At 57.3% G+C, this 26,995-nt stretch overlaps 7 protein-coding genes across 7 annotated transcripts; 6 read left to right on the forward strand and 1 right to left on the reverse strand.

Moving 5' to 3' along the window:
• The first annotated feature begins 996 nt into the window (after positions 1 to 996).
• Positions 997 to 1,458, forward strand: LOC137463703 (claw keratin-like). Its single transcript, XM_068175027.1, has one exon. The coding sequence runs from the start codon at positions 997 to 999 to the stop codon at positions 1,456 to 1,458; it is 462 nt and encodes a 153-aa protein (XP_068031128.1).
• A 3,057-nt stretch (positions 1,459 to 4,515) lies between these two features.
• LOC137463714 (claw keratin-like) lies at positions 4,516 to 4,977 on the forward strand. The gene has a single exon (XM_068175045.1). The coding sequence runs from the start codon at positions 4,516 to 4,518 to the stop codon at positions 4,975 to 4,977; it is 462 nt and encodes a 153-aa protein (XP_068031146.1).
• Positions 4,978 to 8,005: 3,028 nt separating this feature from the next.
• LOC137463715 (claw keratin-like) lies at positions 8,006 to 8,467 on the forward strand. Its single transcript, XM_068175046.1, has one exon. The coding sequence runs from the start codon at positions 8,006 to 8,008 to the stop codon at positions 8,465 to 8,467; it is 462 nt and encodes a 153-aa protein (XP_068031147.1).
• Positions 8,468 to 11,542: 3,075 nt separating this feature from the next.
• On the forward strand, positions 11,543 to 12,004 carry LOC137463718 (claw keratin-like). The gene has a single exon (XM_068175048.1). The coding sequence runs from the start codon at positions 11,543 to 11,545 to the stop codon at positions 12,002 to 12,004; it is 462 nt and encodes a 153-aa protein (XP_068031149.1).
• Positions 12,005 to 15,053: 3,049 nt separating this feature from the next.
• Positions 15,054 to 15,515, forward strand: LOC137463598 (claw keratin-like). The gene has a single exon (XM_068174869.1). The coding sequence runs from the start codon at positions 15,054 to 15,056 to the stop codon at positions 15,513 to 15,515; it is 462 nt and encodes a 153-aa protein (XP_068030970.1).
• Positions 15,516 to 17,501: 1,986 nt separating this feature from the next.
• Positions 17,502 to 17,837, reverse strand: LOC137463524 (claw keratin-like). Its single transcript, XM_068174763.1, has one exon. It carries the CDS (start codon positions 17,835 to 17,837, stop codon positions 17,502 to 17,504), a length of 336 nt encoding a protein of 111 aa, XP_068030864.1.
• Positions 17,838 to 19,733: 1,896 nt separating this feature from the next.
• Positions 19,734 to 20,117, forward strand: LOC137463557 (claw keratin-like). The gene has a single exon (XM_068174816.1). The coding sequence runs from the start codon at positions 19,734 to 19,736 to the stop codon at positions 20,115 to 20,117; it is 384 nt and encodes a 127-aa protein (XP_068030917.1).
• Positions 20,118 to 26,995: the final 6,878 nt, after the last annotated feature.

Consider the following 26,995-nt stretch of genomic DNA (forward strand, 5'->3'; position numbering starts at 1 on the left):
TCCAGCCCCGTGTCTGTGAGCTGGGGCCTGGCCAAGCCCTCCTGGAGGGGCTGCATTGCCCAGCTGGCTCCAAGGGCTGGCCCTGGTCTGTTGGCCGAGTCCCCCAGAGCCAGGTTGGCCCTGGCCGTGGCCCAGGACAGGCCCCGCTGGGCACGGCCAACTCACGTGCACCGCCGGGCTGGGGCTCAGGGTGGTGGGGCCGGGAACAGCGTGTCCCGAAGGATGCTCGGGATTCTTTGTAAGCAACGTGAGGGATTAGGGACAGAGCAGGGTTTATTGGGGCTGTGAGCTGAGCTCCAGCAGCACCGTGGCTGTCACCTAATGATGGGCCATGACTGTTCCTCCCATCGGTCCAGGGCACATTTCCACACCAATCTCCCCAATGTTGATGTCTATAATTGTATTGCATCATTATCTCTCTGATGCAGCTTGTCAGCTTGAATTCCTAATTACCTGGTTGTTTTTTTGCCACCGCTCCCTTTCCTGCTGCCCCAGGCCCTTTGGGAGATGTATAAAAGGCCCAAAGGTTCCACAGAGCTCTATCCACCTTCCACTGCTTGACTCGCCTTGTCTACTTGGTAAGTCCAGCAATTCCTCCTCATTCCTTCTCCATCCCTGGCTTTCTCAAGGAATCTCTGGGGCTTTCTGGGGGAACCTTTGGCTGTGTGCTCCTCTTGCTCTGCCAGTGCAGAGCTGGGATGGTTGGGGCTACACCAGGGGACTGAGGGCTTTTGGAAGCCTGAGGCCTTTGCTCCTTCGGATGGCAAAGTCTTCTTCATTGCCATGGGCAAGCAAGACTCAGGGATGGTGAGGGCAGCAGGGGATGTGAGCTGGCATTCCGATGGGACGGGGCTGTGTTCAGGCGGCCTGGGATGATCGCGAGCGAGTCCTGGGCCACGGGCTGTAGGTGGGCGAGAGCAGCAGGGCTTTGGGCCGAGTTCTTGGCGTGAGCCGTGGCTGTGCCTTTTCTTGCAGCTTTGCCAGCTGAGCCGAAGGATGTCCTGCTCCAGCCTGTGTGTCCCCAGCTGCGGGGTGGCCACCCCGGCCCCTCTGGCTGACAGCAGCAACGAGCCCTGCGTGCGGCAGTGCCCCGACTCCACGGTGGTCATCCAGCCCCCGGCCTCGGTGGTCACCTTCCCCGGGCCCATCCTCAGCTCCTTCCCGCAGCAGAGCGTTGTGGGCTCGGCCGGAGCTCCCTACGTGGGAGCCGGCTCTGGGGGCGCCTTTGGAAGCCGTGCGGGCTACGGGGCCCTTGGGGGCTATGGAGGTTATGGAGGTTGGGGCTATGGAGGCCGTGGACTCTACGGGGGCTGGGGCTATGGAGGCCTTGGGGGCTACAGGGGTTGGGGTTGTGGAGGCTATGGAGTCCTTGGGGGCTATGGGGGCTATGGGAGCTGTGGCTACGGCGGCTGGAGCAGTGGCCACCGCTACCTCAATGGCAACTGCTGGCCCTGCTAAGCCCCAGTGCCAGTGCGGCCTCAGACCGAGAAGAGCTCCAGGAGAAAGCCCGGCACATCCCGACCCAACGCTCTGTGAACCAAGACCCCTTGGGCACGGCCAGGCTCTGCACCTCGGGAGCCTCGTGCCAGCTTGGGAACCAGCTCTGTCTTGTCCCTGCCCTTCCTGAGCATCCCCGCAGGACTCCTGGTGCCCCGGTGCTAGACACTCACCCGGGGCTGCTGCTCCTGCTCGCCCGGCTGTGCCCAGGGCCAGGCCACGGCAAGCCCTTGGCCATGGCCCTGCTCCTCTGCCCGGCCCCTCCTGCCCTCCCCCTGCAATAAAAGCTCTCTTGCATTGCAATGTTGACTCCTGGTTTTCCTTCATCCTCCCTTTTCCTGCTGCCCCAGTCTCCTGGCTGTCTGCTGGGCTCTTGCAATCGCCCTGGGCAGTGCCTAGGAGCCCAGGCACAGCTGGCTCCGTGTGTCCCAGCTGGGCATGTCAGATCCCGCTGCCTCTGGGGAGCACATCCCCCCCAGCTCCCTGTGCTCTCCAGCAGCAGGAGCCACAGGACATCCCCAAAGCCCTCGCTGACCATGGGAAAAGACCACGAGGCCCTCGCAGAAACTCTTCCGAATCATCAGCCCAAGCAGCAAAGCTGACATCACCTCTGGGACTGGGCTCTCGTAGTCGAGACGGTCACAACACAGAGCAAAACACTCCATTTTCAGAAGGCTTCAAACCTGGTTTTATTCTAGCACGCATGCTTTATATACATTTTTAAAAAACTCATGAATTTACTCATTGGTAGGGAAAGACCAACAAAGTGCTCTTGGAAGAGGCACCTGCAGGTTTCTCTTATTTCTCCTTCTTTCTTTCTTGGTTTCTGTGTCAACCAACTTCATAGGAAATTCTTTCCGGGGTGAACCTGGATCCTCTTCTCAAATTTCTCTCTGGCTCACAGAAGTCGCAGTACAACCTCTCCCGCACTGGGCTGGGATTGCTCGGGCACATGGAAGGTGCAGGGAAATGCTGGATGACCGCTGCATGTCCCAGGAGTTCTGGCCTGTCGGCCTTGAGGTGGTGGCAGCTGGCAAGAGAGGAGACAGACCCAAGCAGATCTTGCCCAGTCTCCTCTCCACGCCATGGAACGACCCCAGGGTTCAGTCCCGCAGAGCTCTTGGAGCGGGAGCTTGGAGTTCCCACCCCCACGAGGTCCCTTCCTTTGTCTATAAATATATCTGAAAATTTCTTCCTCACATGAAATAAACACCAAAGAACACCAAAGGCTCCCTGGGTTTGGGATTCCATATTTGTTTGAAGATCACATAGATCAGTTTTAGACAATATTATTTCTTACTCTGTCCATGGTACGGCAATAGTTCCAATGTATCCCATATTACAAATCTATTAAATAATATTTTAATGTTGGGGATGTAATTCAGCGTGAGCAGGGGCGGCAAAGGCCAGCCCGGTGTGTCCCGGAGCCCAGGGCTGTGGGAAGTTCTGCTGCTGCTCCTGGGCAGAGCCGTGTCACTGTCAAGGGCTGGGTGACACCGGCGGTGCCAGGAGGGGCTTCTGCAGCCGCAGAGGAGGCGAGGCGGGGCCGGCAGTGGAGCAGGGCCCGGGCTGCAGGCAGAGCAGGAGTCGAGCTGCGACAGCACCAGGAGCGGGCAGCAATCGTTGCCGGGCTCCGATCACGGCAGGAAGGTGGCGGAGCATGGCCAGGGGATGTCCCAGGTTCCAGGGGCAGCCAAAGGTTTCAGGGACATCCAGGCACATTCCATGTCCCAAATCCCACCGACTGCCAGTGCCAGCAGAAATGTTCAAAGCATGTTTTTGGGGTCCCCTGACACGTCTGTGAATTGCCCCTCTGAGGTTCTGGAGGACATTGGGGTTTCCATGTCCCAGTTTGCCTCGATGGTCCCACAATGAGCTGAGGGGGCAGATGCCACTGGTGGGCACCCCCCAAAGCTGCAGGGAAGGGGGAGAGCAGTGGGACAGAGCCCAGGAGACCCGTGACAGAGTGGACACCTCAGGAGGAGACGAAGGGCAGCAGCGGGGCCAGGTCCCTGTGGCTCCTCCAGCCCCGTGTCTGTGAGCTGGGGCCTGGCCAAGCCCTCCTGGAGGGGCTGCATTGCCCAGCTGGCTCCAAGGGCTGGCCCTGGTCTGTTGGCCGAGTCCCCCAGAGCCAGGTTGGCCCTGGCCGTGGCCCAGGACAGGCCCCGCTGGGCACGGCCAACTCACGTGCACCGCCGGGCTGGGGCTCAGGGTGGTGGGGCCGGGAACAGCGTGTCCCGAAGGATGCTCGGGATTCTTTGTAAGCAACGTGAGGGATTAGGGACAGAGCAGGGTTTATTGGGGCTGTGAGCTGAGCTCCAGCAGCACCGTGGCTGTCACCTAATGATGGGCCATGACTGTTCCTCCCATCGGTCCAGGGCACGTTTCCACACCAATCTCCCCAATGTTGATGTCTATAATTGTATTGCATCATTATCTCTCTGATGCAGCTTGTCAGCTTGAATTCCTAATTACCTGGTTGTTTTTTTGCCACCGCTCCCTTTCCTGCTGCCCCAGGCCCTTTGGGAGATGTATAAAAGGCCCAAAGGTTCCACAGAGCTCTATCCACCTTCCACTGCTTGACTCGCCTTGTCTACTTGGTAAGTCCAGCAATTCCTCCTCATTCCTTCTCCATCCCTGGCTTTCTCAAGGAATCTCTGGGGCTTTCTGGGGGAACCTTTGGCTGTGTGCTTCTCTTGCTCTGCCAGTGCAGAGCTGGGATGGTTGGGGCTACACCAGGGGACTGAGGGCTTTTGGAAGCCTGAGGCCTTTGCTCCTTCGGATGGCAAAGTCTTCTTCATTGCCATGGGCAAGCAAGACTCAGGGATGGTGAGGGCAGCAGGGGATGTGAGCTGGCATTCCGATGGGACGGGGCTGTGTTCAGGCGGCCTGGGATGATCGCGAGTGAGTCCTGGGCCACGGGCTGTAGGTGGGTGAGAGCAGCAGGGCTTTGGGCCGAGTTCTTGGCGTGAGCCGTGGCTGTGCCTTTTCTTGCAGCTTTGCCAGCTGAGCCGAAGGATGTCCTGCTCCAGCCTGTGTGTCCCCAGCTGCGGGGTGGCCACCCCGGCCCCTCTGGCTGACAGCAGCAACGAGCCCTGCGTGCGGCAGTGCCCCGACTCCACGGTGGTCATCCAGCCCCCGGCCTCGGTGGTCACCTTCCCCGGGCCCATCCTCAGCTCCTTCCCGCAGCAGAGCGTTGTGGGCTCGGCCGGAGCTCCCTACGTGGGAGCCGGCTCCGGGGGCGCCTTTGGAAGCCGTGCGGGCTACGGGGCCCTTGGGGGCTATGGAGGTTATGGAGGTTGGGGCTATGGAGGCCGTGGACTCTACGGGGGCTGGGGCTATGGAGGCCTTGGGGGCTACAGGGGTTGGGGTTGTGGAGGCTATGGAGTCCTTGGGGGCTATGGGGGCTATGGGAGCTGTGGCTACGGCGGCTGGAGCAGTGGCCACCGCTACCTGAATGGCAACTGCTGGCCCTGCTAAGCCCCAGCCCCAGTGCGGCCTCAGACCGAGAAGAGCTCCAGGAGAAAGCCCGGCACATCCCGACCCAACGCTCTGTGAACCAAGACCCCTTGGGCACGGCCAGGCTCTGCACCTCGGGAGCCTCGTGCCAGCTTGGGAACCAGCTCTGCCTTGTCCCTGCCCTTCCTGAGCATCCCCGCGGGACTCCTGGTGCCCCGGTGCTAGAGACTCACCCGGGGCTGCTGCTCCTGCTCGCCCGGCTGTGCCCAGGGCCAGGCCACGGCAAGCCCTTGGCCATGGCCCTGCTCCTCTGCCCTGCCCCTCCTGCCCTCCCCCTGCAATAAAAGCTCTCTTGCATTGCAATGTTGACTCCTGGTTTTCCTTCATCCTCCCTTTTCCTGCTGCCCCAGTCTCCTGGCTGTCTGCTGGGCTCTTGCAATCGCCCTGGGCAGTGCCCTGGAGCCCAGGCACAGCTGGCTCCGTGTGTCCCAGCTGGGCATTTCAGATCCTGCTGCCTCTGGGGGGCACACCCCCCCCAGCTCCCCGTGCTCTCCAGCAGCAGGAGCCGCAGGACATCCCCAAAGCCCTCGCTGACCATGGGAAAAGACCACGAGGCCCTCTCAGAAACTCTTCCGAATCATCAGCCCAAGCAGCAAAGTTGATATCGCCTCTGGGACTTGGCTCTCGTAGTCGAGACGGTCACAACACAGAGCAAAACACTCCATTTTCAGAAGGCTTCAAACCTGGTTTTATTCTAGCATGCACGCTTTTTATACATTCTTACAAAACTCATGAATTTACGCATTGGTCGGGAAAGACCAACAAAGTGCTCTTGGAAGAGGCACCTGCAGATTTCTCTTATTTCTCCTTCTTTCTTTCTTGGTTTCTGTGTCCACCAACTTCGTAGGAAATTCTTTCCGGGGTGAACCTGGATCCTCTTCTCAAATTTCTCTCTGGCTCACAGAAGTCGCAGTACAACCTCTCCCGCACTGGGCTGGGATTGCTCGGGCACATGGAAGGTGCAGGGAAATGCTGGATGACTGCTGCATGTCCCAGGAGTTCTGGCCTCTTGAGGTGGTGGCAGCTGGCAAGAGAGGAGACAGACCCAAGCAGATCTTGCCCAGTCTCCTCTCCATGCCATGGAACGACCCCAGGGTTCAGTCCCGCAGAGCTCTTGGAGCGGGAGCTTGGAGTTCCCACCCCCACGAGGTCCCTTCCTTTGTCTATAAACATATCTGAAAATTTCTTCCTCAGATGAAATAAACACCAAAGGCTCCCCGGGTTTGGGATTCCATATTTGTTTTTAAGTTCATATAGATCAGTTTTAGACAATATTATTTCTTACTCTGTCCATGGTACGGCAATAGTTCCAATGTATCCCATATTGCAAATCTATTAAATAATATTTTAATGTTGGAGATGTAATTCAGCATGAGCAGGGGCGGCAAAGGCCAGCCCGGTGTATCCCTTGGCCCAGGGCTGTGGGAAGTTCTGCTGCTGCTGCTGGGCAGAGCCGTGTCCCTGGCGAGGGCTGGGTGACACCGGCGGTGCCAGGAGGGGCTTCTGCAGCCGCAGAGGAGGCGAGGCGGGGCCGGCAGTGGGCAGAGCAGGTGCTGAGCTGGGCCGTACCAGGAGCGGGCAGCGATCGCTGCGGGGCTCCGATCACGGCAGGAAGGTGGCGGAGCGTGGCCGTGGGATGTCCCAGGTTCCAGGGGCAGCCAAAGGTTTCAGGGACATCCAGGCACATTCCATGTCCCAAATCCCACCGACTGCCAGTGCCAGCAGAAATGTTCAATGCATGGTTTTGGGGTCCCCTGACACGTCTGTGAATTGCCCCTCTGAGGTTCTGGAGGACATTGGGGTTTCCATGCCCCAGTTTGCCTTGATGGTCCTGCAAACAGCTGAGGTGGCAGATGCACCTCAAACCTGCAGGCACCCCCCAAACCTGCAGGGAAGGGGGAGAGCAGTGGGACAGAGCCCAGGAGACCCGTGACAAGAGAGGACACCTTGGAAGGAGCCGAAGGGCAGCAGCGGGGCATGGTCCCTGTGGCTCCTCCAGCCCCGTGTCTGTGAGCTGAGGGCTGGCCAAGCCCTCCTGGAGGGGCTGCATTGCCAAGCAGTCCCTGGGGCTGGTTTAGGGCTGTTGGTCGAGTTCCCCAGAGCCAGGTTGGTCCTGGCCGTGGCCCAGGACAGGCCCCGCTGGGCACGGCCAACTCACGGGCACAGCCGGGCTTGGGCTCAGGGTGGTGGGGCCGGGAACAGCGTGTCCCGAAGGATGCTCGGGATTCTTTGTAAGCAACGTGAGGGATTAGGGACAGAGCAGGGTTTATTGGGGCTGTGAGCTGAGCTCCAGCAGCACCGTGGCTGTCACCTAATGATGGGCCATGACTGTTCCTCCCATCGGTCCAGGGCACGTTTCCACACCAATCTCCCCAATGTTGATGTCTATAATTGTATTGCATCATTATCTCTCTGATGTAGCTTGTCAGCTTGAATTCCTAATTACCTGGTTGTTTTTTTGCCACCGCTCCCTTTCCTGCTGCCCCAGGCCCTTTGGGAGATGTATAAAAGGCCCAAAGGTTCCACAGAGCTCTATCCACCTTCCACTGCTTGACTCGCCTTGTCTACTTGGTAAGTCCAGCATTGCCTCTTCTTTCCTTCTCCATCCCTGGCTTTCTCAAGGAATCTCTGGGGCTTTCTGGGGGAACCTTTGGCTGTGTGCTCCTCTTGCTCTGCCAGTGCAGAGCTGGGATGGTTGGGGCTACACCAGGGGACTGAGGGCCTTTGGAAGCCTGAGGCCTTTGCTCCTTCAGATGGCAAAGTCTTCTTCATTGCCATGGGCAAGCAAGACTCAGGGATGGTGAGGGCAGCAGGGGATGTGAGCTGGCATTCTGATGGGACGGGGCTGTGTTCAGGCAGCCTGGGATGATCGCGAGCGAGTCCTGGGCCACGGGCTGTAGGTGGGCGAGAGCAGCAGGGCTTTGGGCCGAGTCCTTGGCGTGAGCCGTGGCTGTGCCTTTTCTTGCAGCTTTGCCAGCTGAGCCGAAGGATGTCCTGCTCCAGCCTGTGTGTCCCCAGCTGCGGGGTGGCCACCCCGGCCCCTCTGGCTGACAGCAGCAACGAGCCCTGCGTGCGGCAGTGCCCCGACTCCACGGTGGTCATCCAGCCCCCGGCCTCGGTGGTCACCTTCCCCGGGCCCATCCTCAGCTCCTTCCCGCAGCAGAGCGTTGTGGGCTCGGCCGGAGCTCCCTACGTGGGAGCCGGCTCCGGGGGCGCCTTTGGAAGCCGTGCGGGCTACGGGGTCCTTGGGGGCTATGGAGGTTATGGAGGCTGGGGCTATGGAGGCCGTGGACTCTACGGGGGCTGGGGCTATGGAGGCCTTGGGGGCTACAGGGGTTGGGGTTGTGGAGGCTATGGAGTCCTTGGGGGCTATGGGGGCTATGGGAGCTGTGGCTACGGCGGCTGGAGCAGTGGCCACCGCTACCTCAATGGCAACTGCTGGCCCTGCTAAGCCCCAGTGCCAGTGCGGCCTCAGACCGAGAAGAGCTCCAGGAGAAATTCCGGCACCACCCGACCCAACGCTCTGTGAACCAAGACCCCTTGGGCACGGCCAGGCTCTGCACCACGGGAGCCTCGTGCCAGCTTAGGAACCAGCTCTGCCTTGTCCCTGCCCTTCCTGAGCATCCCCGCAGGACTCCTGGTGCCCCGGTGCTAGAGACTCACCCGGGGCTGCTGCTCCTGCTCGCCCGGCTGTGCCCAGGGCCAGGCCACGGCAAGCCCTTGGCCATGGCCCTGCTCCTCTGCCCTGCCCCTCCTGCCCTCCCCCTGCAATAAAAGCTCTCTTGCATTGCAATGTTGACTCCTGGTTTTCCTTCATCCTCCCTTTTCCTGCTGCCCCAGTCTCCTGGCTGTCTGCTGGGCTCTTGCAATCGCCCTGGGCAGTGCCCTGGAGCCCAGGCACAGCTGGCTCCGTGTGTCCCAGCTGGGCATTTCAGACCCCGCTGCCGCTGGGGAGCACATCCCCCCCAGCTCCCCGTGCTCTCCAGCAGCAGGAGCCGCAGGACATCCCCAAAGCCCTCGCTGACCATGGAAAAAGAACACGAGGCCCTCGCAGAAACTCTTCCGAATCATCGGCCCAAGCAGCAAAGTTGATATCGCCTCTGGGACTTGGCTCTCGTAGTCGAGACGGTCACAACACAGAGCAAAACACTCCATTTTCAGAAGGCTTCAAACCTGGTTTTATTCTAGCATGCACGCTTTTTATACATTCTTACAAAACTCATGAATTTACACATTGGTCAGGAAAGACCAACAAAGTGCTCTTGGAAGAGGCACCTGCAGGTTTCTCTTATTACTCCTTCTTTCTTTCTTGGTTTCTGTGTCCACCAACTCGGTAGGAAATTCTTTCCGGGGTGAACCTGGATCCTCTTCTCAAATTTCTCTCTGGCTCACAGAAGTCGCTGTAAAACCTCTCCCGCACTGGGCTGGGATTGCTCGGGCACATGGAAGGTGCAGGGAAATGCTGGATGACCGCTGCATGTCCCAGGAGGTCTGGCCTCTTGAGGTGGTGGCAGCTGGCAAGAGTGGAGACAGACCCAAGCAGATCTTGCCCAGTCTCCTCTCCACGCCATGGAACGACCCCAGGGTTCAGTCCCGCAGAGCTCTTGGAGCGGGAGCTTGGAGTTCCCACCCCCACGAGGTCCATTCCTTTGTCTATAAATATATCTGAAAATTTCTTCCTCACATGAAATAAACACCAAAGAACACCAAAGGCTCCCTGGGTTTGGGATTCCATATTTGTTTTTAAGTTCACATAGATCAGTTTTAGACAATATTATTTCTTACTCTGTCCATGGTACGGCAATAGTTCCAATGTATCCCATATTGCAAATCTATTAAATAATATTTTAATGTTGGGGATGTAATTCAGCGTGAGCAGGGGCGGCAAAGGCCAGCCCGGTGTGTCCCGGAGCCCAGGGCTGTGGGAAGTTCTGCTGCTGCTCCTGGGCAGAGCCGTGTCACTGTCAAGGGCTGGGTGACACCGGCGGTGCCAGGAGGGGCTTCTGCCGCCGCAGCGGGGGCGAGGCGGGGCTGGCAGTGAAGCGGGGCCCCAGCCTGGGGCTCCCTGCGTGTCCCGGCCACGGGCAGAGCAGGTGCCGAGCTGGGGCCGTACCAGGAGCGGGCAGCGATCGCTGGGGGGCTCCGATCACGGCAGGAAGGTGGCGGAGCGTGGCCGTGGGATGTCCCAGGTTCCAGGGGCAGCCAAAGGTTTCAGGGACATCCAGGCACATTCCATGTCCCAAATCCCACCGACTGCCAGTGCCAGCAGAAATGTTCAATGCATGTTTTTGGGGTCCCCTGACACGTCTGTGAATTGCCCCCCTGAGGTTCTGGAGGACATTGGGGTTTCCATGCCCCAGTTTGCCTTGATGGTCCTGCAAAGCGCTGAGGGGGCAGATGCCACTGGTGGGCACCCCCCAAACCTGCAGGGAAGGGGGAGAGCAGTGGGACAGAGCCCAGGAGACCCGTGACAGAGAGGACACCTGGGAAGGAGCCGAAGGGCAGCAGTGGGGCTGGGTCCCTCTGGCTCCTCCAGCCCCGTGTCTGTGAGCTGGGGCCTGGCCAAGCCCTCCTGGAGGGGCTGCATTGCCAAGCAGGCCCTGGGGCGGGTTTAGGGCTGTTGGCAGAGTCCCCCAGAGCCAGGTTGGCCCTGGCCGTGGCCCAGGACAACCCCAGCTGGGCACGGCCAGCTCGCGTGCACAGCCGGGCTGGGGCTCAGTGTGGTGGGGCCGGGCACAGTGTGTCCCGAAGGATGCTCGGGATTCTTTGTAAGCAACGTGAGGGATTAGGGACAGAGCAGGGTTTATTGGGGCTGTGAGCTGAGCTCCAGCAGCACCGTGGCTGTCACCTAATGATGGGCCATGACTGTTCCTCCCATCGGTCCAGGGCACGTTTCCACACCAATCTCCCCAATGTTGATGTCTATAATTGTATTGCATCATTATCTCTCTGATGTAGCTTGTCAGCTTGAATTCCTAATTACCTGGTTGTTTTTTTGCCACCGCTCCCTTTCCTGCTGCCCCAGGCCCTTTGGGAGATGTATAAAAGGCCCAAAGGTTGCACAGAGCTCTATCCACCTTCCACTGCTTGACTCGCCTTGTCTGCTTGGTAAGTCCAGCATTGCCTCTTCTTTCCTTCTCCATCCCTGGCTTTCTCAAGGAATCTCTGGGGCTTTCTGGGGGAACCTTTGGCTGTGTGCTCCTCTTGCTCTGCCAGTGCAGAGCTGGGATGGTTGGGGCTACACCAGGGGACTGAGGGCTTTTGGAAGCCTGAGGCCTTTGCTCCTTCGGATGGCAAAGTCTTCTTCATAGCCATGGGCAAGCAAGACTCAGGGATGGTGAGGGCAGCGGGGGATGTGAGCTGGCATTCCGATGGGACGGGGCTGTGTTCAGGCAGCCTGGCATGATCGCGAGTGAGTCCTGGGCCAGGGGCTGTAGGTGGGCGAGAGCAGCAGGGCTTTGGGCCGAGTCCTTGGCGTGAGCCGTGGCTGTGCCTTTTCTTTCAGCTTTGCCAGCCGAGCCGAAGGATGTCCTGCTCCAGCCTGTGTGTCCCCAGCTGCGGGGTGGCCACCCCGGCCCCTCTGGCTGACAGCAGCAACGAGCCCTGCGTGCGGCAGTGCCCCGACTCCACGGTGGTCATCCAGCCCCCGGCCTCGGTGGTCACCTTCCCCGGGCCCATCCTCAGCTCCTTCCCGCAGCAGAGCGTTGTGGGCTCGGCCGGAGCTCCCTACGTGGGAGCCGGCTCCGGGGGCGCCTTTGGAAGCCGTGCGGGCTACGGGGTCCTTGGGGGCTATGGAGGTTATGGAGGTTGGGGCTATGGAGGCCGTGGACTCTACGGGGGCTGGGGCTATGGAGGCCTTGGGGGCTACAGGGGTTGGGGTTGTGGAGGCTATGGAGTCCTTGGGGGCTATGGGGGCTATGGGAGCTGCGGCTACGGCGGCTGGAGCAGTGGCCACCGCTACCTCAATGGCAACTGCTGGCCCTGCTAAGCCCCAGCCCCAGTGCGGCCTCAGACCGAGAAGAGCTCCAGGAGAAAGCCCGGCACATCCCGACCCAACGCTCTGTGAACCGAGACCCCTTGGGCATGGCCAGGCTCTGCACCACAGGAGCCTCGTGCCAGCTTGGGAACCAGCTCTGCCTTGTCCCTGCCCTTCCTGAGCATCCCCGCAGGACTCCTGGTGCCCCGGTGCTAGACACTCGCCCGGGGCTGCTGCTCCTGCTCGCCCGGCTGTGCCCAGGGCCAGGCCATGGCAAGCCCTTGGCCATGGCCCTGCTCCTTTGCCCTGCCCCTCCTGCCCTCCCCCTGCAATAAAAGCTCTCTTGCATTGCAATATTGACTCCTGGTTTTCCTTCATCCTCCCTTTTCCCGCTGCCCCAGTCTCCTGGCTGTCTGCTGGGCTCTTGCAATCGCCCTGGGCAGTGCCTAGGAGCCCAGGCACAGCTGGCTCCGTGTGTCCCAGCTGGGCATGTCAGATCCCGCTGCCTCTGGGGGGCACATCCCCCCAGCTCCCCGTGCTCTCCTGCAGCAGGAGCCGCAGGACATCCCCAAAGCCCTCGCTGACCATGGGAAAAGACCACGAGGCCCTCGCAGAAACTCTTCCGAATCATCGGCCCAAGCAGCAAAGTTGATATCACCTCTGGGACGGGGCACTCGTAGTCGAGACGGTCACAACACAGAGCAAAACACTCCATTTTCAGAAGGCTTCAAACCTGGTTTTATTCTAGCATGCACGCTTTTTATACATTCTTACAAAACTCAAGAATTTACACATTGGTAGGGAAAGACCAACAAAGTGCTCTTGGAAGAGGCAGCTGCAGGTTTTTCTTATTTCTCCTTCTTTCTTTCTTGGTTTCTGTGTCCACTAACTCAGTAGGAAATTCTTTCCGGGGTGAACCTGGATCCTCTTCTCAAATTTCTCTCTGGCTCACAGAAGTCGCTGTAAAACCTCTCCCGCACTGGGCTGGGATTGCTCGGACACATGGAAGGTGCAGGGAAATGCTGGATGACTGCTGCATGTCCCAGGAGTTCTGGCCTCTTGAGGTGGTGGCAGCTGGCAAGAGTGGAGACAGACCCGAGCAGATCTTGCCCATTCTCCTCTCCACGCCATGGAACGACCCCAGGGTTCAGTCCCGCAGAGCTCTTGGAGCGGGAGCTTGGAGTTCCCACCCCCACGAGGTCCATTCCTTTGTCTATAAACATATCTGAAAATTTCTTCCTCAGATGAAATAAACACCAAAGAACACCAAAGGCTCCCTGGGTTTGGGATTCCATATTTGTTTGAAGATCACATAGATCAGATTTAGACAACATTATTTCTTACTCTGTCCATGGTACGGCAATAGTTCCAATGTATCCCATATTACAAATCTATTAAATAATATTTTAATGTTGGGGATGTAATTCAGCGTGAGCAGGGGCGGCAAAGGCCAGCCCGATGTGTCCCGGAGCCCAGGGCTGTGGGAAGTTCTGCTGCTGCTCCTGGGCAGAGCCGTGTCACTGTCAAGGGCTGGGTGACACCGGCGGTGCCAGGAGGGGCTTCTGCCGCCGCAGCGGGGGCGAGGCGGGGCCGGCAGTGGAGCAGGGCCCGGGCTGCAGGCAGAGCAGGAGTCGAGCTGCGACAGCACCAGGAGCGGGCAGCAATCGTTGCCGGGCTCCGATCACGGCAGGAAGGTGGCGGAGCATGGCCGGGGGATGTCCCAGGTTCCAGGGGCAGCCAAAGGTTTCAGGGAAATCCAGGCACATTCTATGTCCAAAACCCACCGACTGCCAGTGCCAGCAGAAATGTTCAATGCATGTTTTTGGGGTCCCCTGACATGTCTGTGAATTGCCCCCCTGAGGTTCTGGAGAACATTGGGGTTTCCATGCCCCAGTTTGCCTTGATGGTCCCACAATGAGCCGAGGGGGCAGATGCCACTGGTGGGCACCCCCCAAACCTGCAGGGAAGGGGGAGAGCAGTGGGACAGAGCCCAGGAGACCTGTGACAGAGGGGACACCTCAGGAGGAGACGAAGGGCGGCAGCAGGGCCAGGTCCCTCTGGGTCCTCCAGCCCCGTGTCTGTGAGCTGGCGCCTGCCTGAGCACACCAGGAGGGGCTGCACTGCTCAGCCGGCCCCAAGGGCTGGCCCTGGTCACTTGGCCAAGTCCCCCAGAGCCAGGTTGGCCCTGGCCGTGGCCCAGGACAGGCCCAGCGGGGCACGGCCGACTCATGGGCACGGCTGGGCTGGGGCTCAGGGTGGTGGGGCCGGGAACAGCGTGTCCCAAAGGATGCTCGGGATTCTTTGTAAGCAACGTGAGGGATTAGGGACAGAGCAGGGTTTATTGGGGCTGTGAGCTGAGCTCCAGCAGCACCGTGGCTGTCACCTAATGATGGGCCATGACTGTTCCTCCCATCGGTCCAGGGCACGTTTCCACACCAATCTCCCCAATGTTGATGTCTATAATTGTATTGCATCATTATCTCTCTGATGTAGCTTGTCAGCTTGAATTCCTAATTACCTGGTTGTTTTTTTGCCACCGCTCCCTTTCCTGCTGCCCCAGGCCCTTTGGGAGATGTATAAAAGGCCCAAAGGTTCCACAGAGCTCTATCCACCTTCCACTGCTTGACTCGCCTTGTCTACTTGGTAAGTCCAGCAATTCCTCCTCTTTCCTTCTCCATCCCTGGCTTTCTCAAGGAATCTCTGGGGCTTTCTGGGGGAACCTTTGGCTGTGTGCTCCTCTTGCTCTGCCAGTGCAGAGCTGGGATGGTTGGGGCTACACCAGGGGACTGAGGGCTTTTGGAAGCCTGAGGCCTTTGCTCCTTCGGATGGCAAAGTCTTCTTCATTGCCATGGGCAAGCAAGACTCAGGGATGGTGAGGGCAGCAGGGGATGTGAGCTGGCATTCCGATGGGACGGGGCTGTGTTCAGGAGGCCTGGGATGATCGCGAGCGAGTCCTGGGCCACGGGCTGTAGGTGGGTGAGAGCAGCAGGGCTTTGGGCCGAGTTCTTGGCGTGAGCCGTGGCTGTGCCTTTTCTTGCAGCTTTGCCAGCTGAGCCGAAGGATGTCCTGCTCCAGCCTGTGTGTCCCCAGCTGCGGGGTGGCCACCCCGGCCCCTCTGGCTGACAGCAGCAACGAGCCCTGCGTGCGGCAGTGCCCCGACTCCACGGTGGTCATCCAGCCCCCGGCCTCGGTGGTCACCTTCCCCGGGCCCATCCTCAGCTCCTTCCCGCAGCAGAGCGTTGTGGGCTCGGCCGGAGCTCCCTACGTGGGAGCCGGCTCCGGGGGCGCCTTTGGAAGCCGTGCGGGCTACGGGGTCCTTGGGGGCTATGGAGGTTATGGAGGTTGGGGCTATGGAGGCCGTGGACTCTACGGGGGCTGGGGCTATGGAGGCCTTGGGGGCTACAGGGGTTGGGGTTGTGGAGGCTATGGAGTCCTTGGGGGCTATGGGGGCTATGGGAGCTGTGGCTACGGCGGCTGGAGCAGTGGCCACCGCTACCTCAATGGCAACTGCTGGCCCTGCTAAGCCCCAGTGCCAGTGCGGCCTCAGACCGAGAAGAGCTCCAGGAGAAACTCCGGCACCTCCCGACCCAACGCTCTGTGAACCAAGACCCCTTGGGCACGGCCAGGCTCTGCACCACGGGAGCCTCGTGCCAGCTTGGGAACCAGCTCTGCCTTGTCCCTGCCCTTCCTGAGCATCCCCGCGGGACTCCTGGTGCCCCGGTGCTAGACACTCGCCCGGGGCTGCTGCTCCTGCTCGCCCGGCTGTGCCCAGGGCCAGGCCACGGCAAGCCCTTGGCCATGGCCCTGCTCCTCTGCCCGGCCCCTCCTGCCCTCCCTCTGCAATAAAAGCTCTCTTGCATTGCAATGTTGACTCCTGGTTTTCCTTCATCCTCCCTTTTCCTGCTGCCCCAGTCTCCTGGCTGTCTGCTGGGCTCTTGCAATCACCCTGGGCAGTGCCCTGGAGCCCAGGCACAGCTGGCTCCGTGTGTCCCAGCTGGGCATTTCAGACCCCTCTGCCGCTGGGGAGCACATCCCCCCCAGCTCCCCGTGCTCTCCAGCAGCAGGAGCCGCAGGACATCCCCAAAGCCCTCGCTGACCATGGGAAAAGAACACGAGGCCCTCGCAGAAACTCTTCCGAATCCTCGGCCCAAGCTGCAAAGCTGACATCACCTCTGGGACTGGTGGCAGTGGCAAGAGAGGAGACAGACCCAAGCAGATCTTGCCCAGTCTCCTCTCCACGCCATGGAACGACCCCAGGGTTCAGTCCTGCAGAGCTCTTGGAGCAGGAGCTTGGAGTTCCCCCCCCCACGAGGTCCCTTCCTTTGTCTATAAATATATCTGAAAATTTCTTCCTCAGATGAAATAAACACCAAAGGCTCCCTGGGTTTGGGATTCCATATTTGTTTTTAAGTTCACGTAGATCAGTTTTAGACAATATTATTTCTTACTCTGTCCATGGTACGGCAATAGTTCCAATGTATCCCATATTACAAATCTATTAAATAATATTTTAATGTTGGGGATGTAATTCAGCGTGAGCAGGGGCGGCAAAGGCCAGCCCGGTGTGTCCCGGAGCACAGGGCTTTGGGAAGTTCTGCTGCTGCTCCTGGGCAGAGCCATGTCACTGTCAAGGGCTGGGTGACACCGGCGGTGCCAGGAGGGTATTCTGCAGCTGCAGCGGGGGCGAGGCGGGGCCGGCAGCGCCCCGAGGAGCCGCTCTGGAATCCCCGGGAGAAGCGGGAGCAGGAGGCGGTGGCGGAACCGGAATGGTCGAGGGGATGAGGGAGGAGTGGGAGCGGTGCTGGGGCTGTTCTCCCTCTCCCTGCGGAGCCGGGGCCGCCCGAGAGCCCCGAGCGGGGCCGGCTCCCTTGGGGGCTGCACTGACCCCCAGTGCCCACGGCCCTGGGGCTCCAGCGGCTCTCGGGCAGTGTCCCACGGGCAGGGGGCTGGCGGTGGGGCCCGGGGCTCCTGTGGGGCTGCCGAGAGGAGCCCGGAGCGAGCAGGAGCCGGGCAGGGATGGGGAGAGGCTCCGTGCCAGGGGCTGGGCAGGGTCTGGCTCGGGGGGACTCTGCTGCGGGGCCGGGCCGGCCAAGGACGGGCAGGAGGAGCCCGGGCAGCTGCCGGGGCTTCTCCTCGGTCGTGGCCGAGCGGGGCTGGCGGACCCCGAAGTGGCAGCGGGTGCGGAGCAAAGAGCAGCCGAGAGCCGGTGACCATTGCAATGCGAGCCAGCTTTTATTGACGTGCGGGGGCAGGGGGGGTTCGGCAGCGGAGCGGGGCCCTGGCCGAGGGCTCCCCGCATGTCCCGGCCCCGGGCAGAGCAGGAGCCGAGCTGGGGCCGTGCTGGGAGCGGGCAGCGATGGCTGCGGGGCTCCGAGCGCGGCACGAAGGCGGCGGAGCGGGGCTGGGGGATGTCTGTCGGTGTGTCCTTCCGTCGGGCCTTGGCGAGCGGGGATGGGCCGGGGGCGTTGCTGGAGCTCTGCCGGCTCTGGGGGCGCGCTCGGGCTGGGGCTTAGCAGGGCCCGCAGCCTCTGGGGCCGCCGCAGCTGCCCCCAAAACCTCCGAATCCCCCAAAACCTCCGTAGCCCCCAAAGCCCCCGGAGCCGCCGGAGCCCGCACGGCGTCCGGAGGAGCCGCCGAAGCCGCCTCCGACGTAGGGAGCTCCGGCCGAGCCCACGGCGCTCTGCTGCGGGAAGGAGCTGAGGATGGGCCCGGGGAAGGTGACCACCGAGGCCGGGGGCTGGATGACCACCGTGGAGTCGGGGCACTGCCGCACGCAGGGCTCGTTGCGGGTGTCAGCCAGAGGGGCCGGGGTGGCCACGCCGCAGCTGGGGACACAGCAGGACATCCTGGAGACTGGGAAAGGCTTCTGGAAAACACCCCGGGAAAGAGGCAAAGGTGTGAGGGTGGAGTGGTGTTGAGAGAGATCCTCAAGAGGCTTCGGAGAGCTGCACTTACCCGGGTGATGAGAAGAGTCAAGTGCAGGAGTGTGGATGGAACTGTGCAAGGAGCTCAGCCCTTTTATACACCCCAGAGAGCCTGGGGCTTCAGGAAAGGGGGTGCGGGCAGACCACCACCCCACCCCACCCCACCCCCCCCCCCCCCCAGTAATTAAAAATTTGCACTTAGAAGCGTCATAAATTGAAGGGACGCAGGAAAATTCTGTCTTCCCTCCATTGTGGACATTGGTGTGAAAATGAGTGGACAAGAGAGAGGTGCTTTCAGGGTCAGCCGTGGCCCATCATTACGTGACAGCCACAGTGCTGCTGGAGCTCAGCTCACAGCCCCAGTAAACCCTGCTCTGTCCCTAATCCCTCACTTTGCTTACAGAGAACAATTCCCAGCATCTTGCCGCAGCTTGGAAGCGTTGCCCCAGCCATCACCCCTGTCATTACTGGCCTTTTACGGGCTGGTAAACAGAGGCAGCGGCAGCTTGGGCAAAGGAGAAGCCACTCTCGGGTGTCTCCCAAATCCCACCGACTACCAGTGCCAGCAGAAATGGGCATCACACAGTTTTGGAGTCCCCTGACACATCTGTGAGTTGCCCCTGTGAGGTTCTGGAGAACATTGGGGTTTCCATGTCCCAGTTTGCCTTCATAGTCCCGCCAAGAGCAGGGGGGCAGATGCCACTGGTGGGCAACCCCCAAACCCACAGGGAAGGGGGAGAGCGGCGGGACAGAGCCCGGGAGATCCGTGACAGAGGGGACACCTCGGGAGGAGCTGAAGGGCAGCAGTGGGGCTGGGTCCCTGCGACTCCTCCAGCCCCGTGTCTGTGAGCTGGGGCCTGGCCGAACCCTCCTGGAGGGGCTGCATTGCCCAGCTGGCTCCAAGGGCTGGCCCGGGGCTGTTGGCCGAGCCCCCCAGAGCCAGGTTGGCCCTGGCCGTGGCCCAGGACAGGCCCAGCTGGACACGGCCGGCTCATGGCCACGGCCGGCCTCTGGCTCAGGGTGGTGGGGCCGGGCACAGCCATGTCCCAAAGGATGCTCGGGATTCTTTGTAAGCAAGGTGAGGGATTAGGGACAGAGTGGGGTTTATTGAGGCTGTGAGCTGAGCTCCAGCAGCACCGTGGCTGTCACCTAATGATGGGCCATGACTGTTCCTCTCATCAGTCTGGACACGTTTGCGCACCAATATCTGCCAAAAGGGGATGACAAAGAACTGTCCCCCATCATTAGCTGTGTCATTTTACTTGTCCGCTTGAATTCCTAATTACTCGGGTTTGCCCCCACCCCCTGGACGGTGCCCTGGGCACTCTGGGGTGTATAAAATGTCCGAGGGCTCCACAGGGCTCCATCCAGCTCTCCCCACTTGAATCTGCACATTGATCGCTGTGGTGAGTCCGAGCCTTCCCTCCGTCCTCCCTTCCTCCTCTGCGCATTCCCCAGGGAATCCTTGCTGCCATTTCCCGAGGAATCTCTGTGCCCGTGCTGCAGCAGCTGTCCCAGGGCAGGGCTGGGGTGCTTGGGGTTCCACCAGTGGGCTCAAGGCCTCTGGGAGCCTGGCGCTTTGGATGAGGGAGTTTTTCTTCATTGCTGTAGGCTGGCCAGATCTGGGGGTGGTGAGGGCAGCAGGGGATTCCAGGAGCCGTGCCAGCCGTGCCATGGCTTTGCTGGGAAGGCCTGGGATGATCGCGAGTCCTGGGCCATGGGCTGTAGGTAGGCGAGAGCAGCAGGGCTTTGGGCCGAGTCCTTGGCGTGAGCCGTGGCTGTGCCTTGTCTTGCAGCTTTGCCAGCCGAGCCGAAGGATGTCCTGCTCCAGCCTGTGTGTCCCCAGCTGCGGGGTGGCCACCCCGGCCCCTCTGGCTGACAGCAGCAATGAGCCCTGCGTGCGGCAGTGCCCCGACTCCACGGTGGTCATCCAGCCCCCGGCCTCGGTGGTCACCTTCCCCGGGCCCATCCTCAGCTCCTTCCCGCAGCAGAGCGTTGTGGGCTCGGCCGGAGCTCCCTACGTGGGAGCCGGCTCCGGGGGCGCCTTTGGAAGCCGTGCGGGCTACGGGGCCCTTGGGGGCTTTGGAGGCTTTGGGGGCTATGGAGGTTTTGGGGGTTATGGCAGCTATGGAGGTTTTGGGGGCTCTGGGATCTGTGGCCGCGGTTCCAGGTCCTTTGGGGGCTCCTGTGGGCCCTGCTAAGCCCCAAATCCCGGCGGAGTTCAGCGCTGCCCCTGCCCGCGGGCTCCTCCAGCAGCCCCTGCTGTCTTGTGCCTCCTGAGCCGGGGTGAAGCTGCAGCCCCTGCTCAGCGCTGGCCCAGCAGCACCGGGAGCTGCAGGGTCCCCGTCACTGCCAGGTGACCCTGCAGACCCTCGGCCGGCGCCTTTGTGGCTCCCAGCACTGCCTCCAAAAGCTGCCCCCTCTCTGCCACCCCAGCCGGCTGTGCCCAGCCTGGGCTGAGGCTCTGCCCTGCTCCGCCCAGCTCAGAGCCCCGAACTCGTCCTGGGAAGGGGCAATCTCTGGGCTGGAGCCCTGGGCTGTGCCTCGCTGCTGCCTTAGGATTTTTGTGTTTCCAACACCTTGTTGCTGGTTTGTCTCTTGCTGACACCACCTGTGGCCTTTTCATCCACAATAAAGAATCTGCATTGCTGCAACCTCTTGGATTTTTGTTAGTTTTTATGGGTTTACTCCTCTGATTGTCCGTGTTGAGGTGGGATATCTCCACATGATCCCAGAATCATTCAGGTTTTAAAAACCTCTGAGATCATCATTCAGTTTTTGACCAATCCCCACCATGTCACCCAGCCCAGGGCTCCGAGTGCCATTTCCACTTGTTCCTTGGACAATTCCAGGGGTGGGGACTCCAAGCCTCCCTGGGCAGCCCCTTCCAGTCCTGACCACCCTTCCCAGGAAGAAATTCTTCCCCAGATGAAGCTTAAGGCCCAGTATTTATCATCCATCAAAGGCACGTTATTGAACAGGGCCTGTGTTTTGTGAGAGCACAGAAAGGATGGAAATGAGTCATTATCCCTATTCCAAGGGTCAGGCTTGAAGGGAAAAATATCAATTAATTTATTTTTTCATTTTTGGTCCTTCAGCAAAAAGTTACAATGTCTTCACTTTTCTCCACAGTTGATAATTTTAGCAGTTCAAAGCACCTCGCAGACGCCCGTAACTGTTTTATGTATTTATAAGCTGTTATTAATCTATTTAAAGAACAATCCTCTTCTCAGCTGCTTCATTTTTGAAAAAGAGTCACTTCAAAGGTACAAGTTGAGGCAGTTCGATGTTTGCTTTAGTCATAATTTATTTTATACCTTTCAAACTTTCCATTCAATTGTGGCTCCGCACGAACAGCCACGATAATGAACTGCTTTGTCTCCTCATCCTCCAAATCTGGATTTATTTCTAGTTTTATCCTTAGACTTCCTGGAGTGAACAAAATACATGTTAAAATTCCATGAATTTTAACTCTTTCTTTAACCAGACCCTTGTTAAAGTAGCTAAATCTGTCTGTAGGGCCGAGACAGCAGAATTTATTTTATTCCCACTTGTGCATCCTGAGACACATAAAGCTTTCCAGTTTTTATTCGGGAATTTGTCTGTAACTCCCCGGACTTTATTGATTAGAGCTAGTTAGGGAAAATATTGAAATTATGACGATTTGCAGCTCAATTTAGAGACCAGGATACAGCCTGAACAGCAGCTTGAGCTGGGCTTCTGAATGGATAAATTCATCAAAATTCACCAAAAGCCTTAGGAAAGGCTTTCCTTAGGAAAGCCTTAGGAAAGCTCCAGCCCGAAATTTGCTGGGAATACAAGCCCCAGTTTTACTGGGAAAGGTTTTCCATGGGTTTTACGCTCATATTTTGCGCTGAGCCTAATCCAGCTCTGTTCCCTTGGCGGGACTGTGCCCAGAGAGGTCTCCAGAGGTCCCTCCCCACCCCAAATTCTGGGATTCTGGGATGCCGGGATTGCCTCTGCCTGTTCAAAGGGCGGCAATTACGCTCACAATGACGGTTCGAGGATTTAATTGAGCTTTCCAAGCTCTTTTGTGCCCAGACTCTGAGACACCTCAGTGATGAATAATTCGAGCCACTCCTCGTCCCCAGGACGCGGTGGAACAGCCTGGGAACGTCACACTTCCATTGTCATTCCAACAGAAGCTGGAGTGGAGGGAAAGTGACATTTTCTGCCCTGGAAAATGACATTTTCCGCTCTGAAAATAGAATTTTTCTGCTGTGTAACAGATCGGGTCTCTCCATCCGGAAAGATGAGAAAATCAGAGGCAGGGCCAGCACAAAAGCACGGCAGAAACAGGGGATTTCCCCCCAATTTCTGGTGTTATCCCCCAGAATTTAATTAATTAGCAGCCGGTCCGTGCCTCAGTGATTTACAGCTGCTGTCGTGTCCAATGCCTGCACACCCGCAGGGACGCAAAAGCAAATTTAAAGGAATATTTCCAAATATTTCCTAGGAAATTCGGGATTTGGAATTCATTTTCTGAGGTTCTACTGCATCGCTATTGGTTTGTACAATATGCACGCGGGTCCAGCTGAGCTTAGGAGTTTCAGAAAGGCCCCAGGGTGCGGTGTGACCCCGTAAAACATCGAGCTGCGGACAAAAATCTGTGTCCGGGAAAAGCAGAAAGCCAGAAAAAGCAAACCAGGGCCATTTCATGATGCTGCAACGTTTTTAATGAGAGTAAAGCTCACAATCACAATCTAAAATAGCACAGAGAGCAGAAAGGATTTAGGGACTTATATGCGCAGAAAATCCCCCGGTTTCATTGGTGCAACTTTAGCTGTCGATTTTCTGTTTTCAGACTTTCCCACTAGTTTCCAGCCCAGCGAAACGGAGCTGATTGGGTGATTTTGGGGTTTTTTGGCACAGTTTCAAAGGCAGTTAAGTGAGAAATTCATCCCTAGGACAGGCACGCTCCAGGTTTCACTCAACGGGGCTGGGGAAGAGCTATAAAACAAATATTAAACCCAAGTTTCATTTACACCACCAAACCCAGGGAGGGCTGAGAGACACAGCAGAGGAAAAAAAAAAAAAAGTGGGGGGGAAGTGTTTTGGAGGTCTGGGGAGTAAAGCTGGTGTTGGAGAGGAGTGGAGCTGTCAGCACAGCCAGACGAGGCTCCCGCTCCTCGGGACAAACAAAAACCTCATCCCGAAAGACTGAGAAGGAACAGCAAAAAAAGCCAATTAATCAGAGTAACAGCAGGCTTGGGAGAGATCCCAAACCCTCAGGGATCCACAGCTGCCGCCGCAGCTGAGCCGGAGCAAAATCCACCCAGGAGCCCTCAGGGCGGATTTGGGGGTTTTTCCTGCCTGGGCCGGGCTCAGCACTGGTAGCAGGGGTAGCAGCTGCCGTAGGAGTATCTCTGGAAGTAGCGGGAGGAGTAGGGCGAGCAGTAGCGGGGGCTGAAGGACGGGCAGTAGTCGCGGTAGCCACAGAGCCTCCCGTAGTAGCCCTGGTAGCCACAGGGGCTGCCGCAGTCGTAGCTGCGGGAGCTGAAGACGGTCCCGTAGCTGCAGGGGGAGTAGCAGGAATCCTCACACTGCCGCTGGTAGCAGAAAGTCATCTTGGGGCTGGAGGGAGGCGAGGCTAGAAGGGAGAAAACGCCCGTGAGGTGAGTCCCGACAGTGAGTAAACCCCGAGTAAGCGCTGCAGGGAAGGGAGAGGCAGCAAACCACTGCCCGGTGCCCTCATCCATTGCTCCATCCCGAATTTAGGGCCAGTTCTTCCCTCTAATCCTCCGTCCTGAGCCTTTCCCACACAGTCCCGCTGAAAATGGGACTGTAAACCGCGACCCTGAGGCAAAGCAGGGCTGGAAAATCCTCAGAGCTGCGCTGAGACAAAGACGTGAAGAGAAAAGGGGATCCGTGCAGGACTGAGGCTGTTTCAAACACTCAGACATTAAAAATCCAGGGAGAAAAGCTTGTTTTGCACAGGGATAACTCCTAAGTCATAAGTTCAATTCTTGGCTGCAGCCTTTGTAGATTAGCAGGGGAAAAAAAGGAGGGGGAACAGCCCCAAATCCGTCCCTTCGTCATCCACTGGGATTTCCCAAATCTGCTCCCACTTACCCTCGGCTGCAAGGAAGAGAAGGCTGGAGGAGGGAATGGTTTCTCCGCATGGATGCGGGGTTTTTATGGAGCTCCCGGTCCCGCCCCGCGTCTGGCTCAGCCCCAGTTCCCAGCCCCTTTTCCTCCCCTCATCGATATCCCGATGCTCCCCAGGGTCCAGCACCGTCACTGGGAGGCTCCGCCCGCCTCGTCCCTTTCATCCCAAAACCACTTAGCGCAATTAAGCCTCTCCATCATCGCGCTGAATTTGCGCTTTTGGCGACAGCGGCGACTCCTTGGGATCAGCAAAGTCCCGCGGAATTCCGAACGCGGCAGGTTTGGGAGGCTGAATGTGCTTTGTTGTGTTTTTTTTTTTTTTCCCCCGGAACAGTCGTGGAAGGGACGCACAAGCTGTGTTTTTTATGAATTTCGTCACTCCTAATGACACGTGGAACATCCCTGCCAACATTTCCTGTGATTTCCAAAGTGGGAAGGAGTGGCGCTTTGATTTGGAGCCGCCATGCCAGGGGATATTATTGATTCAGCCAGAAAATATTGATTCAGCCAGAAAATTGGCCTGCAAGCATTGAAATGGCACGTCCAGGATGTATTTTTAGAGGGGGGAAAAATCTCCCCGAGACCCAATTCTGAAGCTATAAATTACAACTTTAATAAAGCCAGGAAACAGGACACCCCAATCCACGTTTTTGGAGCGGGTGTTACATAAGAGCGGGGCGTACCAAAGTGCTGTTAATATTGAAATAATAAATCTCTTTGTGCCCGAAAATATTTAATAAGTCTTAATGAAGGCTTTGATATTCCAAATTTAGAGAAAGGCCCAGAACTCCTGACGTGCTGCCTGTCATTATCCTCCCTTGGGATGGGAGTAAACAGCAAAACAGGGTTTGGAGGTGAAGGTCACCCCAGCATTATTCACCTTCATTAGGGTGAATTAAACACCTCAACAATATGAAAAAGAATTTACATTAAGCCATATTTGAAATTTGGGGGGTTTCTCGGGAAAACTGCGATCGTTATAGAGATAAATCCCTGGGTTTTTTTATCTTTGTCCTTGTCAGAATCTTTTTGGAGCCAGGGAAATTCGCCTTGCTTGGGCTGGCTCTGCAGGAAATTCAGTTCGCGAGCGGATTTCATAAAACACGCCCGGAGATTTCAAATATCGTAAAATAAACCCGGAGATTTCAAATATTTTTATTTCTGCTTGAAATAATTTAGATTTGTTGGGGATTTCTATCTGCTCTAAAGTTCATTTAAGTCATTGATGACTGGTTTTATTCAAATGTATTTCCAGTCTCACACAGAAAAGGATCCCCGTTTCTTTCTACAACTTCAGAGTTTGTTGAAGTTGGGTCGAATTACTTCATAATAATTTTTAAAAATATAAATAAAAAGAATATAAATATTCTGGCCTAAAAATGCGATTTTGAAATCCACCCAAACAACAAATTATTTCCGGGGATTTTAATTTTGAAAAATAATTGAAATTCTTTCTCCCTAAATGAATTGCAGGTCATTGCAGGTTTCACATATTGACATTTGTCCATTCATCCCAAATTGGGATTGCGAGCATCCATTAATTCAGCTCTCAGTATCCTTCCTTCCTTTTCCTGCTATAACTCAGATTTCGCCACCCTCACTCCCCGTTTGTAATTGACCTGGGAAGTCTGGACATGAAAGGGAAGAGCAGCGCGAAGTCATCCTTGTGGCAGCCGAGAGATGAGTAAGGATCCCAAAGCCAGGAAAACAACCCCAGCAGCTGCGGGGATGACGTGCGGGGCGAGTTTGGGATGCGATGAGAAGGACTTTAAAGCATCACAGGCTGGGCCAGATAAATGTATAAAAAGGGAGCCAAATCCAAGGCTCTGCACTTGCACCTCCAGCCTCGGCTCTTGCTCAGCGTGGTAAGTCGGGCTTAAGGGGCTTTGCTGCTGGGTTTTGCCCTAGCGGGGTAGGGATGGAGACTGAACTTTAAAGTTGGGGTTTTGAAGTGATTTCGTGGCCGTGCACTTTGGGGTGCTTGTTAAAAATGGGGTATTAAGCCATATTTTATATATATATATATGAAATTTTTAATACATATTTTGTAAAAATATATTTTATATATTTTAAAAATATATAATTTATATATATTTTTTTTACATATTAAAAAAAATATATAATATGGGTTAATATCCCATTTTTAACAAACACCCCGGATTGCATGGCAATGAAATCATATATATATATATATATATATATATATATATATATATGCATTAATACCCCATTTGGTAATATGGGTTTTTATATTGTAATATGGGTTTTTATATATATATATATATATATAAATTTAATTCCTAATTTCTACACTTAGGGTAGAAATTTGGCTTATCTAAACATGCCCTATGAGAAATACTTTCTTTGAGGACATTATGGGTTATTTCAGGATTCATTGTTCATTAGCTGTGCCAGGGAGGTTTAGGTGGGACATCAGGGCAAGGTTCTTCCTGTAGAGGGTGGCCGTGGATGGAGAGGTTCCCTTGGGTTCATCCTTCTCTCCTCTCCCTATTTTCCATCCTCCCATGGGCTTTCCCAGAAGCAGCAAATTCCTGAGCTCGCCTTTCAAAGTGCAGGCAGCAGCTCCAGATGGGAGCCCTGGGAGGGCAGGGAGGCCCTAAATTCGGGATATTCCAAGGATTCCGCATCCCTGGAAGCGTCTGACGCCAGCTTGGAGCCCCCTGGGCTGGAGGAAGGTGTGGCTGCCCGTGGCAGGGGTGGAATAGAATAAGCTTTAATTCCCTTCCAACCCAAACCATTCCCCAATTCTCCCATTCCTCTTTTTCTCCCTTCCAGCTCTTCCTCGCCTCCCTCCAGCCCCAAGATGACTTTCTGCTACCAGCGGCAGTGTGAGGATTCCTGCTACTCCCCCTGCAGCTACGGGACCGTCTTCAGCTCCCGCAGCTACGACTGCGGCAGCCCCTGTGGCTACCAGGGCTACTACGGGAGG

Source organism: Anomalospiza imberbis, chromosome 29 (assembly GCF_031753505.1).
Source record: "Anomalospiza imberbis isolate Cuckoo-Finch-1a 21T00152 chromosome 29, ASM3175350v1, whole genome shotgun sequence".
In the NCBI taxonomy this organism is placed as follows: Eukaryota; Metazoa; Chordata; class Aves; order Passeriformes; family Viduidae; genus Anomalospiza; species Anomalospiza imberbis.

Coding starts and splice junctions, on each gene's coding strand:
- LOC137463557 (XM_068174816.1), top strand. CDS start 19,734: ATGTCCTGCTCCAGCCTGTGTGTCCCCAGCTGCGGGGTGGCCACCCCG.
- LOC137463714 (XM_068175045.1), top strand. CDS start 4,516: ATGTCCTGCTCCAGCCTGTGTGTCCCCAGCTGCGGGGTGGCCACCCCG.
- LOC137463718 (XM_068175048.1), top strand. CDS start 11,543: ATGTCCTGCTCCAGCCTGTGTGTCCCCAGCTGCGGGGTGGCCACCCCG.
- LOC137463703 (XM_068175027.1), top strand. CDS start 997: ATGTCCTGCTCCAGCCTGTGTGTCCCCAGCTGCGGGGTGGCCACCCCG.
- LOC137463524 (XM_068174763.1), bottom strand. CDS start 17,837: ATGTCCTGCTGTGTCCCCAGCTGCGGCGTGGCCACCCCGGCCCCTCTG.
- LOC137463715 (XM_068175046.1), top strand. CDS start 8,006: ATGTCCTGCTCCAGCCTGTGTGTCCCCAGCTGCGGGGTGGCCACCCCG.
- LOC137463598 (XM_068174869.1), top strand. CDS start 15,054: ATGTCCTGCTCCAGCCTGTGTGTCCCCAGCTGCGGGGTGGCCACCCCG.